The following is a 14,653-nucleotide window of genomic DNA, read 5'->3' as shown; positions in this document are numbered from 1 at the left end:
AAGCTTCCATTGTGACAGGACCTATCCTAACTGGTTACATTTATGGTGACTAATATTGCTTCTACACTGGAAATCCGAAGCAAGACTGCTCTTGCAAAGTTTGATAACCATAACCTGTTAGTGTAGATTGTGGAAGATACCTTCTTCATGTTTGAAGGAATTAGTACACCTAATTACCTTACAGGATTATTATGAGAGTTGGAAATAGTATCCAACCCAATCTTGTACGTACACAGCAGATGCATAGTAAATGGCAGCTGCTTTTATTGGATGTACTTTGTCATTTTTGCCACCATAAGCACCTTCAGTCTGCTGTATCTCCACTCAGCTCCACACATATCTGAAAAGAGGTGTCTAGAAATTTGACTCATAGCCTAACATTTGATTCCTATCAGCTTTCTCTTTTCTTAGCAATAATCATCTTTCCTGATTGTATTTTATTTTCTTAAATGCAGTAATTTTTCGTTAATGGAAACTCATAGATGATGTATGCAAAGAAAGGTTGAACTCAGTTAATCAATGTTCCAGGGCTACCAGAGCAGAGAAGGCTAATAAATTCCTTTCCCCATCTCTGCAGACACGCCGCCGCTGCTCTTCGAGGTCTCCTCCCTGGAGAATGCCTTTCAGATTGGAGGCCATCCTTGGCACTACATCATCACACCTAATAAGAAGAAACAGAAAGGAGTTTTCCATATTTGTGCCCTTAAAGACAATTCCTTGGTAAATCATAAGTGATCAGACCTTTTAGTAGCAAATAAGTATCAAATTCTTTCTTTGCTACCTCTCTAATAGGTTCATGTCCCTAAGAGTTACTTTTTTGCTTGGACTGATTTGTGATTAATGTATACTAGAAAAGAGTACAAAGAATGTAGCAAAGGCTTGTGTTACCTAGAATTTAAACATTAACATTTGAACATTTTTAGGGCACCAGAGATTACTTAGGGGTTTTTTTTCTTACCAACCTCCCAGCAAGCAGTTCCCTACGAAACATCTCTGAGGCTTCCATGGTGGGAATCGTTGATGAAATATGTTCAGGCTGCCTCTGAAATTGCTGGTGGAATGTGTTGTTGGTTCTGCTTTTTCATGGTTTGTTGCTATTTGCTTTCCAGAACAGAACCAAAGAGAACTCTGATGTTCAGAACGTAAGCCATGAAACACTTTGAACTTTCAAGGCTATTCTTAAATTATTTATGGCAAAATAGAAATACATGGTACATGGTAAGACTAGAAATTTCTACCCATTAAATAAATTTTTCTTCATTTAAAAAGTTATTTAGGCATTGATTTATCATTTAATAAACATTATTTAGGATCCACTGTGTGCCAGACATGACTGGGATACATTTCCTTCCCTCAGGCTGCTTACACTTGAAAGAAAGCAAATATGTAGATAAATTATGAATAGCTGCTGTCTGTTAAGTACAGTGATTCAGGTCAGTGCAAAAGAGTAAGTGCACAGAGGAGGGGGTTCCATCTCATTTTGTATTGCTGATTTAGTTTCATTTATTTCTGGAACCTCTTGATGTATCAAATGAACTTACTTTTCTGAGGCAGACTCAGCTTATTCCACACCTGTCTCCTCCAGGATTTTCCCCAGTCCCTGTTGGACCCAACAGGTTTTAAAGTCACGAGTCACCTTTTACCATGCTGAAGATCAGCCCAGTCTTAGGTTCATTTCTCTATTTCCCTTGATGTCATGGCCACCAGGGGGCACTCTGTATAGTGTCTTCTAGTTTTCTTTTTGTAAGAGCATTGTTCCCTTCTGATTTTTCATTTACATCTCACATATGGCAGCTCCTGGTTGGCTGGTTAGTCCATTGTTCTACAATGGACTCTCGAAGGGCACTTTCCTGCCATGACGAGCCTGGTTTGATTGCTCACCTCCCAGCCAGAGGACAGAGGGCCCCCTTCAGCCAGCAGGACCTTGATCTAATTTTTTACTTAACTCTTCCTTCCAGTAGAACCTTACACAGTTCACACAATTCACATTCTGGATATTTAGTACATATTCTTATATAAGAACTGATAATACATATTGTTTCGTGTGTGTGTGTGTGTGTGTGTGTGTATAAAATAGCCTTCAAGGTTCATATCAAGCATGCCTATCAAGTGCTCCTTCTGAAATAACTGATTATGATCATAACATTTAGTCAAATCTGTATTTCAGCATATTCATAAAAAATGCCAAATCCAGGGGAGTTAAAATCCTTGTGCCAGACAGCTTTGTTGCAGTACCATAATGATGTATAAGCCCATTACCTCTCCACCTGTCGGTGGAGAGAATAGATAACCACAAAACACATGCATCCAAATTGAAGAATCCAGAAAATCTACCATTCAAATAAATAATAAAAACTACAGTAAGTTGGTAATAATGCTGCTCAATGTTTAACACAGAGGGGCGATGTTTCTTTTGTATTACAGAAGACACTGTGATAAACAGAATGGTCTCCTAAAGAAAGACAGGTGTGCCAGGTACATGTTCTACAGTAGAGGAGCGTCTGAAGCAAGTGCCATCATGGGCACATTCATTTCAGTGGTGGCAACCGAGATGTTTAATTGTGTTGGTTTTCTTGTAAAATGTAATGATACCATTATTCCTATTAGGATATTTATTAAATCCTGGAAAATTAAAACTCATTCTCTAATTTGGTACATAAGTGCGTTAAATTCAATTTTTAAAAAAGCATGGCATAGGAAGTGCCTGTGCTGGCCCCCCAGCCTGCTTCTGCAGTCTTGTAGCTGCACGCTGTACGCTTCCGTTGATTCTGGCTGCTGCTTGTGTTTCTGTACACACATGCTCTGGGGAGTTACACTCATGTGCTTTCGATTTTGCTGACTCTTCTTTCTAGCCATTTTCTGCTAATCATTTAAGGCTCTATTTAAGCCTTCTTCCTTCCTGAGATTCTGCTTGTCTGGATGGAGGCTTGACAGTGTCCTGTGTGTGGCTCAGTCACTTTGTTTCCCACACTGCCTCATTACTGTCAGTTCATTTTCTGCCTCCCCTCTCGATTATGAGCTTCTTGATGGCAAGGATTATGTTATAGCCATGTCAAGTACAAATGCCTAGTATAATACCTAAAACATAATGTGCTTTTAGTATATGCCAATGGAGTGAGTACATTCATATTTCAAAACTTGTTGTGAGTATCAAATAGAAAAGATTTCATTTTAAATTGGAGGATTAAATACTTTGGAGGACTTGGATAAAGCAGTGAAGTTTATGTATTCCCAGTGCTCCGGTATATGAAGTAAAACATTCATGTACATGTGATTGCATATCATGCAGTTGTCTGTACCTTTATTTCAATGTCTAAATATAATACTGTGAAATAAATCTCTGTACTTGTCTTAAAGGCTAAGCAATATTGGACCATTTCCTCAGCATTAGAGTTTAATATCTGACTTATCCAAGGAGATCATATGACCTGTGTCTGAGATTTTGGGTTTATTTTCACATTACCCACTCCTCTGAGTGACAGTTTGCTTGGGATGGGGTAGTGAGGAAGGTGTAGGGGTTGCATGAGCGTAGTAATCATGGCAGAGTTCTACAATGGGATGTCCATGGACTTTGGAGTCATATCTGCTGTGTAGTAGGTACAAAGCATTGGACAAATGATTCATACTCTGTGTTTTCTCATCCATAAAATGTAGATAACAATATATACTTTGAGTGTTGTTACGACCAAATGATATAATGACTGTAAAGCATCTAAGGCAGGGCCTGATAAAAGTTAGGTGTGTTTGAGATGTGGTGACTAACTAGGTTATCATTTGTGAGGTGTAATGTATGGTATAGGGTGAGTCTTTGAAATTTCTGAATTTAAATGTTCTAGATTTCTCAAGTTTGAGCATCCTAATTCAGCCCTCATACACACCCCACTTCAACTGGTTAATATTTTCCCTTCCCTGTCCCTGACTGATCTGTCACTGTTGACAGAATTGAAAAATAATTATTTTCTTTTAATCTTTGTTTTCAATATTTTCCCCCAACTTCAGGCAAAAAATGGGATCCAAGAAATGAATTGTTGTTCCCTAGAATCTGACTGGATCTATTTTCATCCCGATGCTTCTGGTAGAATTATACATGTTGGCCCAAATCAGGTCAAGTGAGTATTTTCATTAGTTATTTTAAAATTAACAGCAGCTTTTGGTAGCATTTATTGGCATCTTAATTATTTTCCAGCTAACTTTTGAACCAAGGATGGAAGTAATTAGCTGCTTGTAGGGTGCTTTCTCAGAGACTAACATCTAGAAAACTTAACTTTATTTATTTTAGCTTCATCATTACTGCTTGTAAATATTACATTTGAATAAGTTCTTTGATGGATGATATATAAGTGAAAGAAGATGACAGATTGGTTCATCCTTATCGGGTTTTAGTTCTCCAGGATTAATAAGAACAAAAATGATTTGTCCTTGTTCTTTTTTAAAAAAATTTTAAATTTATTTTTAGAGAGGGGAAAGGAGAAAGAAAGACAGGGAGAGAAACATCAATGTGTGGTTGCCTCTCACGTGCCCCCTAATGGGGACCTGGCCTGCAATCCAGGCATGTGCCCTGACTGGGAATCAAACTGGAAACACTTTGGTTTGCAGGCCAGCACTCAATCCACTAAGCCACACCAGCCAGGGCGTAATTTGTCTTTGTTCTAAATGACAGCCTTACCACAGAAGTAGCAGATTGTTTGTTGTAAACCTTGTTTTGCTTTGTTTACCCCCATCTTCCAAGAGTTAGCCTCTCCTCCTCACTTGACTTCTCTGACACCACAGTTTTCCTCTCTCTGTGATCTTTCTTCATGTGCTTCCATGTTCTCCTACTCAGACTTTAATGTCAGGTGTCCTCAGGACTTGGACCCTCTCCCCTTGTCACTTTTTTTCCTCCAGGATTCTATATTCTCCTGGCTTCCAAGATCAGAAAATTTCAAATTTTTTATCCCAGCCCAAACCTTTCCCCTAAGATAATGTTAGAAATTTGGAATCATTCTTGGCTGTTTCTTGCCTTCTTGTCTTTCATCAATGTTCATATACTTAAACAGTCACGTGCATATTTTCTCTCTCTGTCACAAACACACACACACCATATATATCCTGTCGATGCCATTTATTTTGTTATTAAGTATTTCTTAAATCTGCCCCTTTCTGCCCTTGGCCACTCTCCCATCTCATTCAGATTATTGTCATAACTAGCCTGAACTGTAGTAATTTAATAGTGTACTCCAAAAATCCACTTTTGCATCCTCTAAGTCTATTTTTTTTCTCAGCAGCTAAGAGTGATTTTTACAAATGTTGACAAACACAAAAAACTAACCACATGAATTCTGCTTTAACCTTTTCATGACTTCTTACTGCTCTTGGCATGGTCTGAAAGACCCTCCCTCCAATGTAGTCTACTTCAGTCATGCTCTCTGTTCAGAAAGCTGAGGACCTGTTCCCTCTGTTAGGAGTATTTTTCCCTTAGCTACTTTCCTACCTAATTTCTATTCACATTTAATGCCCCAGCTTAAATGTCCCTTTTTCAGAGTCCTTTCCCGATACCCTTGTTAGATGAGCTCCCCCATCATATTTTCATTGCACCCACTATGTAGTCTTCCTCTGGAGCACTTACAGCAATTTCAGTTAATTATTTGTGTGAATATCTGTTTAAATATCTAGCTTTGGAATAATGAGCTCCATAAGGGAAAGAGTCTGATTTTCTGATGCCTATAATCCCAGCACTGAGCACAGTGCTTAGCAAGACTAGGTGCTCAGTAAATGTCTGTTGAATGAGAAGGGCAGTGTTTGCCTTCTTTATTCCTTCTGCTTTCTGTTAACTAGTCTATTCTGGATTGAGTATGAGGAGGATGACTAGACTTAATGAAATAAGATTATGAACTTTTATTAAAAGTCTTAAAAACTGTGGTTCAGCTTTGCAGTCCCCAAAGAGTGTGTGCCCTTTTGCCAGGTTTTAAAAGGTAGGCATTTAAAAATATTGTTACTGAGAATTGAGTAATTTAAAATTAATCTGATTTCTTTGTTTTTGTCAAACTCTAAGGCCTCTGGCTCTTCCTGGCCACAGTAGCTGCTACTCCCTGCTGTTCTCTTTGCCGGCGTTTGAGACTTTAAACTTTGAGAACATTGTGCTTTTGAAACTTGTTAGTGCTGTGAACAGATTTGTGTGGGTGGTGAACAAATTACTTTTTCTTGATCCAGGATGACAATTTGCACTCAGAAAACCCAAATCTGTAAATACAACCCTAAGAAAAAAGAAAAGTATTAAGTCAGTTGCAGTTTTTAAACATTACTCTATTCATGAAAACTGTTAGGTTAGGCTTAGTTGCTAATCCAGTCTGTTTTATAGTTAACTCCAAGCATTCTTCATTGATATCTCATTCTGTCTTCAGAAATAAGAATGCAAATATTTATAGGCATACCTCAAAGATACTGTGTGTTTGGTTCCAGACCACAGCAATAACACAAGTATTGCAATAAAGTCAACCTTAATGTTTTTGCTGGTCTTGCCTTCCGTTTGTAAGAAGTGCAACATCTGTGAAGTACAAGAAAATGAAGAGCAGTAAAACGAGATATGCCTGTACTGTAATACCACTATAAAAGCTGAAACAGTAAAGACATGTTGCAGGATGGCAGAGATGAGGTTATTTAAAAGTTACTTTCATTAAGTTGGCTTGGAAGGTCTCTTAAGCCTGAGTACACTACTTCATTACCTACCTCAGTAGCACTTGTGGTCACAGATTCTACATTTTCCTGTTTAACAAAATCTCTGAATTTGAAAGAGTTTATAGACATCCAAGCAATTAGACATTAATATTTCAGACCAATGAAAAGGAGAAGAGAACTGACTTAATGTTGTTACTATAATTTTCATTTGTTAAATTTCATTTCAGTAGTTCAACTTTGGCATTTTGATGGTTCATTGAAATCTTAGGTTCTTAGAATCCTTTTTTTTTTCTCTTTTCAGAGTTTTAAAGCTAAAAGAAGTAGAAAACAGTAGTGCCCAGCATCAGATCTCTGAAGATTTTGTCATTTTGGCCAACAGAGAGGACAAAGTAAGGAGTACTATAAAATCCTTTGTATATCACTGTCTTTTTATATAAGAATATGATAGTGCAAATGTGTTTGCCTTGTAGTGTGGTTGAACAGAACAGCATAATCCTATAAAAGTCTGTTCATTTTGTCTACGTAGGTAGCTGGTCTTAACTCCATGTACATAGATTTGAAGAAGAGTTGAGTATATTGAGTTTATGTTTTGCTTATTTCTATATCCTTTCTGCTTTTCTCTTTAAATTTTTATTGGTGAATTATCAACTGTTGGGTTTAATTGCACAAACTTAGAATAACTGGGGGAAGATACAAATTTTTAAAAATCACATACTATGCTTCAACTCCAGATAATTTTTTCCTGTAGCACATAAATTAAGAATATGAAGAAAATCATGCAAAAGGAAATTACCGAAGCATATCCATTCTACTTCCAGTACTATACTAACACAGAATCAGAAGGGCAAATAAAGTAGCAAATCTGTAAACTTCGTATTTATTTTTTGCCTATCTTAGTATTTTATTCATTAAAAACTTTACTCTGTTTTTACTAATTGGAAGATCAGAAATCTGACTCAGAATTTTATCAGTTGAGAAAAGAATTGTGGATGTTGGAGAAGGGTTGGTTAATTTCACCAGAATTTGTTAATATAGTTTTGCAATTGACTGCATATTATAGGACTTGTCACATCTTTTTATTTCTTTGCATATGATAGAATGAAAACTTACCCACTGTTACTGCTTCTGGCCGGGTGGTAAAAAAGAAATTTGACCTTCTGGATGACGACCCAGAACAAGAGGTATTACTTTAGCCAGAGATAACAAATCAAACCAGTGTGCACTTGCCCCATGGTGTTTAAATTGTGCTTCCCAGACTCTAAGGTAGAGATTGGCAGTGAGCTCCGCACAGGCTTGCTTGGCAGGATTGTGCATACTATTTCAACCAGTGCGTCCCCAGTATCTTCTCTTTTCAGATTGAAATTATTCATAAGATTTTATTTGCAGAAAGGTTCATAGGACTGAAATAATTTGAAAATACCATTAAATTATTGATTTGTTAATGTGCACACTTTCTAGGGATATCTCTTAAAAGAAAATTCTTGGGTTATATCCTGATGACTTTATAGCTTCTGCCTTATTTTTTTACCTACTAGACACGGATATGTTTGTAATGTTCCGGGGGCCAGGGAAGGAGGGTATTAAGTATAGTAAAGCGGTCCAGCCTCTGGCGGCACTCAGCGCTACTGGTCACTGAGCTAATTCATTTTATACGTTTCTTTTAAAAAGGCATTGGAAGGGCTTTTGAAATCAGCTCACGGTTATGCTTCAGATATATAACCATTACATACATACTAAATCCATTTAGACCATAAAACTATATTGTTTGTGTGATTCTTTCCAGGTAGAAGTATTAGAATAGTCTTCTAAGGATAGTTAAAAAAATTTTAAGTATATTTTATTGATTACATTGTTACAGTTGTCCCATTTCCTTTCTCTCCTTTCTCCCTCTCTGCCTGGCACCCTGCTCCTTCCAGCATTACCCCTGCCCTTAGTTCATGTCCATGGGTCATACATATAAATTCTTTGGCTTCTCCACTTCCCATACTATTCTTAGCCTTCCCCTGTCTATTTTGTACCTACCAGTTACGCTTCTTATTCCCTGTACCCTTCCCCCTATCCTCTCTGCTTCCCCTCCCTGCTGATAAGCTTCCACATGATTTCCATCTCTGTGATTCTGTTCCTATTCTAGTTGTTTGCTTAGTGTTTTTTCTTTTTAGGTTCAGTTGTTGATAGTTATGAGTATGTTGTCATTTTACTGTTCATATTTTTTATCTTCTTTTTCTTAGATAAGTCCCTTTAACATTTTATATAATAAGGGCTTGGTGATGATGAACTCCTTGCACTTGACCTTATCTGAGAAGCACTTTATCTGTCCTTCCATTCTAAATGATAGCTTTGCTGGACAGAGTAATCTTGGATATAGGTCTTTGCCTTTCTTGACTTGGAATACTTCTTCCCAGCCCCTTCTTGCCTGTAAGGTCTCTTTTGAGAAAACAGCTAACAGTCTTATGGGAACTCCTTTGTAGGTAATCTTTCCTTTTAAGGAAAGTCTTGAAAATCCTGAGACTGGTGTTTTAGGCACAAAAGTAGAGACACATTTCTCCTTATGTTCTAACCCATTCATTCTTTTTCTACATATTTTCATAAGTAACAGTGTAGTTAGACGACAAATGCAGAGATAATCTAACTGAATAACTGGATTTGTCCCTCTTTTCCTCTGTCTTACCATCTATTCCCCCAAGACTTTCAAAATTGTGGACTATGAAGATGAATTGGATTTGCTTTCTGTGGTAGCTGTTACCCAAATAGATGCCGAAGGAAAAGCTCACCTAGATTTCCATTGTAATGAATATGGAACTTTACTGAAAAGTATTCCACTAGTGGAGTCTTGGGATGTGGTGAGTAGAGTTCATGGAATACAAAGTGGTAAGAGTTCTCTTTATAGGTGGCGTTTATTGAAATAGATGTACTGTGTTTGTGTCAGTCCAAGCTCACCTGGAACAATGGCCACCTGGAAGAGGTTATTGGACTACACTCAGGACAAAACGAGTACTTCGTAAGACTTCCTCCTCTTGAGACTAGAGGGTGTTGGCTTACCAGTGGTCTTAAAGATAAAGCCTTATGGGTTTTTTTCCTGAGCCATGCCGTTTATTTCCTTACCATTGTCTTTGGTTTTCTCTCATTTTAAAAGTTTGGTAACATTTTAAAAAAAGGTTTGCTTCTGTGTTGCATCCCCACAGTTATTTAATAGAGGTCATATCTCAGTATGTAGGGTTTCCGGGCAGTCTTGGAAGCCTTTGTCTACTCTTCTGAGTATTATAGAATATAAGAGTTGTTAGGAATAGTAGATATTATTTTATCCAATTCTTGTTTTATTAATGGAAAACCTGAGAAGTTTAGCAGTGTGCCCACAGTCACACAGTAAAACAGTTGCAGGGTTGGCAATAAAATCTAGGTGTTCAGAATCCTAAGTCTGGGGCTCTTTTCGTTCTCAGCATTTGGTGTCATGCTTTTCTCATAAGTGACCTGCATATCCACAAGTAATGAAAAATAAACCATTTCTGGCAACTATTTTGCCCCCAGGTGTATATTTGAAGATCCCTAGCATGGGTGCTGTGATGTTTTAGTGACATGGGAGTGAATATGGTTATATGAAGAGCTTCCATTTGACTGTTTTCATTGCAGACGTACAGCCACGAAGTTTATTTCGACAGAGACTTGGTGCTGCACATAGAGCAGAAACCCAGCAGGGTCTTCAGCTGCTATGTTTACCAGATGGTCTGTGACCCTGGGGAAGAAGAAGAAACCACAAACAGAAGTTGAAAAAAAGAGTGAGATCATTTTAAATTTTGAGATGTAACAGATGAGACTTCTAGCCATGCACTCCAGCAACTGTGTCCAGTCCCCCTTTTTATTACCCACGTATCAAGTTCTCCGGTATTTTCCAGAAAAGATCTTATAATTACTTTAGATGGCTGTGACTTCTTTTGTAAACTCTTGCCATACAAGAGTGGTGAGAACTTCATCTTATGTAAAGGATTTTTAGAGTGCTCTCTCAAGAAACCTAGCGTTTTAGAGCTTTTAGGTAGGTGGTGATGTAAATGTAAAATGGATTTCAATCAGGTGTTTAATGTGGCTCTTAAAGGGTAGTATGAAATTGTGGTTGCTAAGACTAAGAAGGAAAGACAAAAAGAAAGATAAAAAGTTAAAGAAAGAAACCCCGTGTCCTCTATACCAAACTTTGCTTAAGGATGAGAAATGAGATCTGGAATGTGAAAGCATACTTTTGAACCAAAAATGCGTCATTACAGTTTTTTAAAAATCTTATATATGTGTCTGTGTTTTATATTTGTACAGATTATTTTTCCTTCCATGGTTTTATTCTCTTGGCCTGATTTTCCTTAGATTGTGTTTCCATCATAGACTAATGTAAAAGGTTCCAAGCAAACTTTAAGTGAATTTTTTCCACTATGTAGCTTTGTTTAGCTGTTGATTATTAAAACTATTATACTTATTTCACCATTTTGTTTATTTAGTGTATCTCCCGACTGTACTTAGGCAATCTTATTGTACACCTGTATAATAAGATAAAGGTACTCCGGGTTGCACCAGTTCTGCTCCTGTAGAAGAGCAGGTAGTTCAGGAGTAGTTTGGGAGCTGACTAGTTAGCTAGAAAAAACTGTTGGCTTTATCGTATTTGTGAAATGAGTATTTTTTCTTCTTTGTTAGAATTAGTCCAAATATGATCCTTGAACTCAGATAATCCTTCTTCAGAATGTTAAATAAAAGCAAACTAAGTCAAAGGAGAAAATATTTCTTGATGCTTTCTCCTTGAGAAATCCTATTGCTCACAACACACATGTTCAGTACATTCCACTGAGTCAGCCTTACACAAATAACTAGTGAAAACACAAGAGGAGAAAACAGCAGTGAAAATCATTGCTCATTTGAATTTAAAGGTAAAAGGGCTTTTAGCTTTGATGATTTGCATTAAAATCCTTCCATTTTTCCTTCAGTTTTGGCTTGATATCAAGTTAAGAATCATGTAAATTCTGCCCTGTTCTGCCCCTGAAGTTTGCAGGTAAATTTCAAGCTTGTTATAACCAACAGGGCTGAGGAGAGAACAGGTATTAGCTATTCTAAAAGTTAAGAAATTAGTAGCAGACTCCATAAATTTAAAAGAAATAAAAGGAACAAGCCTAAAGCCATCTTTTGTGCAACAAAAAAGGAGATTGGTAACATTTTAGAATAAGAGAAAACATTTCTATGTGGGCTAAAAATTTAATCGGTGTATTATAACCAGTGATTACTTCATGTGTAAGATGATAAAACTATCTTCATTTATTAAATTTGAATACTTTTATAGCCACTAATTGAAAATTTCATTTTAGTTTTATGCATATTTAATAATACTATTCAATATTTGAAGCTTCCAGAGCATTTTAGAGATATGATGTGATTACAGAGCAGTTGAATAGTTTCAATGTGCTAGATATAACCCTAAACTTCCAATTAGACACTAAGTAAATGGTCCTGCCCAATTAATTTAAATCCTGAAAAAGAGGGAATAGATTAAAAATAGCAGAGAAAAGAAAGAAAGCAGTGTTGTGTGGATTTCAAAGCAGATGTATAAAGCCTACTCTTTGTTTCCAAGAATGTTTCAGGAAAGGATGTCCTAAGATTGGAATCCAGTAAAATTTTTTCAAAAAGAGGTTTATTGAGTTTCTCCTTGTCCTTTAAGTTATTTCCTTCTTTTGATGAAATGCTAGAAAGGAAGTCATCTACTCAGAAAGGCATCTGAGAACCAAGATTCCAGTCTACTTTGTTCATGAGGGGTATGTGGATGTTGCTTCTAGACTATTCTAGTCTGACCACTTCGAAACTCCTCATGTCTCACCACTGCCAAAATCAAAGCAGACTAGGATCTAAATGCCATATGGGCCAGGCAGGAAAAGTGCATAGTGTGAAAACAGTAGGGAATTGTGGACCATGTAACAAACGGGAGGACTGTGCCCCTGTTGAAAGGACAAGGACAACTGCTACTACTTAGTTTCAGGTGATTACAATGTTACATGGGAATGTGGGCTGCATCAGGGTTAACAGGATGGTTGATGAAAAGATGGCAAAAGATACAGAAGATAGCAAAGAATATGGGAGATTTACAGATAACACACATACCAGGAGATAGTATAGTGCTTCCCAGAAAAGCTCCTTGTCTTCCCCCAGTGGCAGACAACTGCTCATTCTGTCACCTGCCAGGCCTGAGACTGTCCTTGTGGGGACGGAGGGCAGTTGTTTAGAGCCTCCCGCCCCACTTTAACCCTCCTCTCTACCTGACTGAGTTAGAGGCCTTCCCCGTGTGCCACCTACTTATCAGGTGCTAGTGCCAGGCATACAACATTGTGGGGTAACGTTTCTGAGTGTTGAATGCAAGACTAGGTGGAGCAGAGTCGCTTCCTTCAGCAGGTCTCAATGGTAAGCTGTAAGAGGTATATTTCTGCATTTCGCTTCTTAATCTAAGATTCTGTATTCTCACCATATCAATGCAGCACGATTATGCTTTGATTTTCTAAGGCATTTCTCGCAACACTGGGAGAAAACAAAAATCTTATCACAGTTACTATTTGAACTACCTAGTGAGGTGATGTTGTTCTACTTAACAAATTAAGGTGCTCCACATTCTTCCACCAATTGAATGTTTTGTGTCTTGTACACACTATTTTTAAAATGGTAGCTTATATTTATTGAGTGCTTTCTACCTACCAGTCATTGTGATACAGTGAAATGAATTGTTTCAACATTCAACATGACAGTATGAGGTGTGAGGTACGTTATACAGATGAGGAAAGTGAGGATCACACAAGTTAATTCACCCAGGTCCCACAACCAGTAAGTGCAGAGACGGGAAACATCCAGATTTGTATGACAGAAATTCATGCCAAATTTCCTCCGAAACTCTCAAAAGGCAAAGGATGTTATTTTACCCCATATATAGCATACTGACAATTACAATGTTGTATACATGGGAAAATGTTTAATAAGTGGTTTTTAAATGATGATTGAATGGGACAAATGATGATAGCCAAATTTGGGACAAAGTTTGGCTGAATACAGTTGGCTGGTCTGTATGTCACACGTGGTGACATAGGAGATGATTCTTCATTCAATGATGAGAAGAAATTTTTTATTTTTTATTTATTTATTTTTAGAGAGAGGGGAAGGGAAGAAAGAGAGAAAGAAACATCAGTGTGTGGTTGCCTCTGGCATGCTCCCCATTGGGGACCTGGCCCACAACCCAGGCATGTGCCCTGACTGGGAATCAAACCGGCAAGCGACCCTTTGGTTCACAGCCCACACTCAATCCGCTGAGCTACACCAGCCAGGGCAGAATTATTTTTTTTAAAGTGTACAAAAAGTGTACTCTCATCCTGTTTATGGTGTTAATAAACACAGTATAGGTAATTACTTTTAATATAAGTTAGCTTCCTTTTCAGTAATATTTATTTTAACTTTTCCTACCATATTTACATATATCCTCTATATTTTAGAATTTCAGGAAAATTTCAGGAGCTGGTTTTTGGTTCCTTTGTAGCTGTAGAATCTTTATCTTATAGAAAAAATAATTTACTTGGGGCAAAGGACATATTATAGAAAGAGAAGACCAACTAAGGTTTCCCCATCATTTCATTATCAAACTTTTCAAAGATATTGTTATAAGTTGACAGAATTTTATGATAACTACCCAAATACCAACCACATGGATTCTACATTTCATTCTACATTGTTTTTTAATTTATCTATTCATGTTACTTTTATAATTCATTTCAAAATAAATTGCAGGCATTGGTATTCTCCTTAATACTTCAACATGCATATCATTACATAGTTTAATACTATTCAGTTTTTAAACTTTTTTTTTTAGATTTTATTTATTTATCTTTAGAGAAGATGGGAAAGAGAGAAGGAGAAAAGTATCAATGTATGGTTGCCTTTCATGAGTCCCCTGCTGGGAACTGGCCTGCAACCCAGGCATGTGCCCTGACTGGGAATCGAACCA

The 14,653-nt window shown here is 37.2% G+C and overlaps 1 protein-coding gene across 8 annotated transcripts in view; it reads left to right on the top strand.

Moving 5' to 3' along the window:
* Positions 1 to 13,825, top strand: part of DCAF17 (DDB1 and CUL4 associated factor 17) — a 30,308-nt gene extending 16,483 nt beyond the window's left edge. For 7 of the 8 annotated variants that reach the window (XM_037044471.1, XM_037044469.1, XM_037044475.1 and 4 more), the window contains 7 exons: positions 578 to 720; positions 4,000 to 4,109; positions 6,956 to 7,043; positions 7,752 to 7,835; positions 9,339 to 9,494; positions 9,581 to 9,652; positions 10,282 to 13,825. In XM_037044471.1, coding sequence (XP_036900366.1) covers positions 578 to 720; positions 4,000 to 4,109; positions 6,956 to 7,043; positions 7,752 to 7,835; positions 9,339 to 9,494; positions 9,581 to 9,652; positions 10,282 to 10,419 — 791 coding nt within the window. In that variant the 3' untranslated portion in view covers positions 10,420 to 13,825. The remainder of the gene's footprint in view (positions 1 to 577; positions 721 to 3,999; positions 4,110 to 6,955; positions 7,044 to 7,751; positions 7,836 to 9,338; positions 9,495 to 9,580; positions 9,653 to 10,281) is intronic. The other variant, XM_037044470.1, reaches the window with a different exon arrangement.
* The last annotated feature ends 828 nt before the right edge of the window (positions 13,826 to 14,653 follow it).

The sequence above is a fragment of the Sturnira hondurensis genome, unplaced genomic scaffold, assembly GCF_014824575.4.
Source record: "Sturnira hondurensis isolate 20B ecotype Veracruz unplaced genomic scaffold, ASM1482457v3 Scaffold0004136, whole genome shotgun sequence".
Lineage (NCBI taxonomy): Eukaryota > Metazoa > Chordata > Mammalia > Chiroptera > Phyllostomidae > Sturnira > Sturnira hondurensis.
Note: the sequence above shows the minus strand (reverse complement) of the source record. Positions and strands in the feature narration are given on the sequence as shown.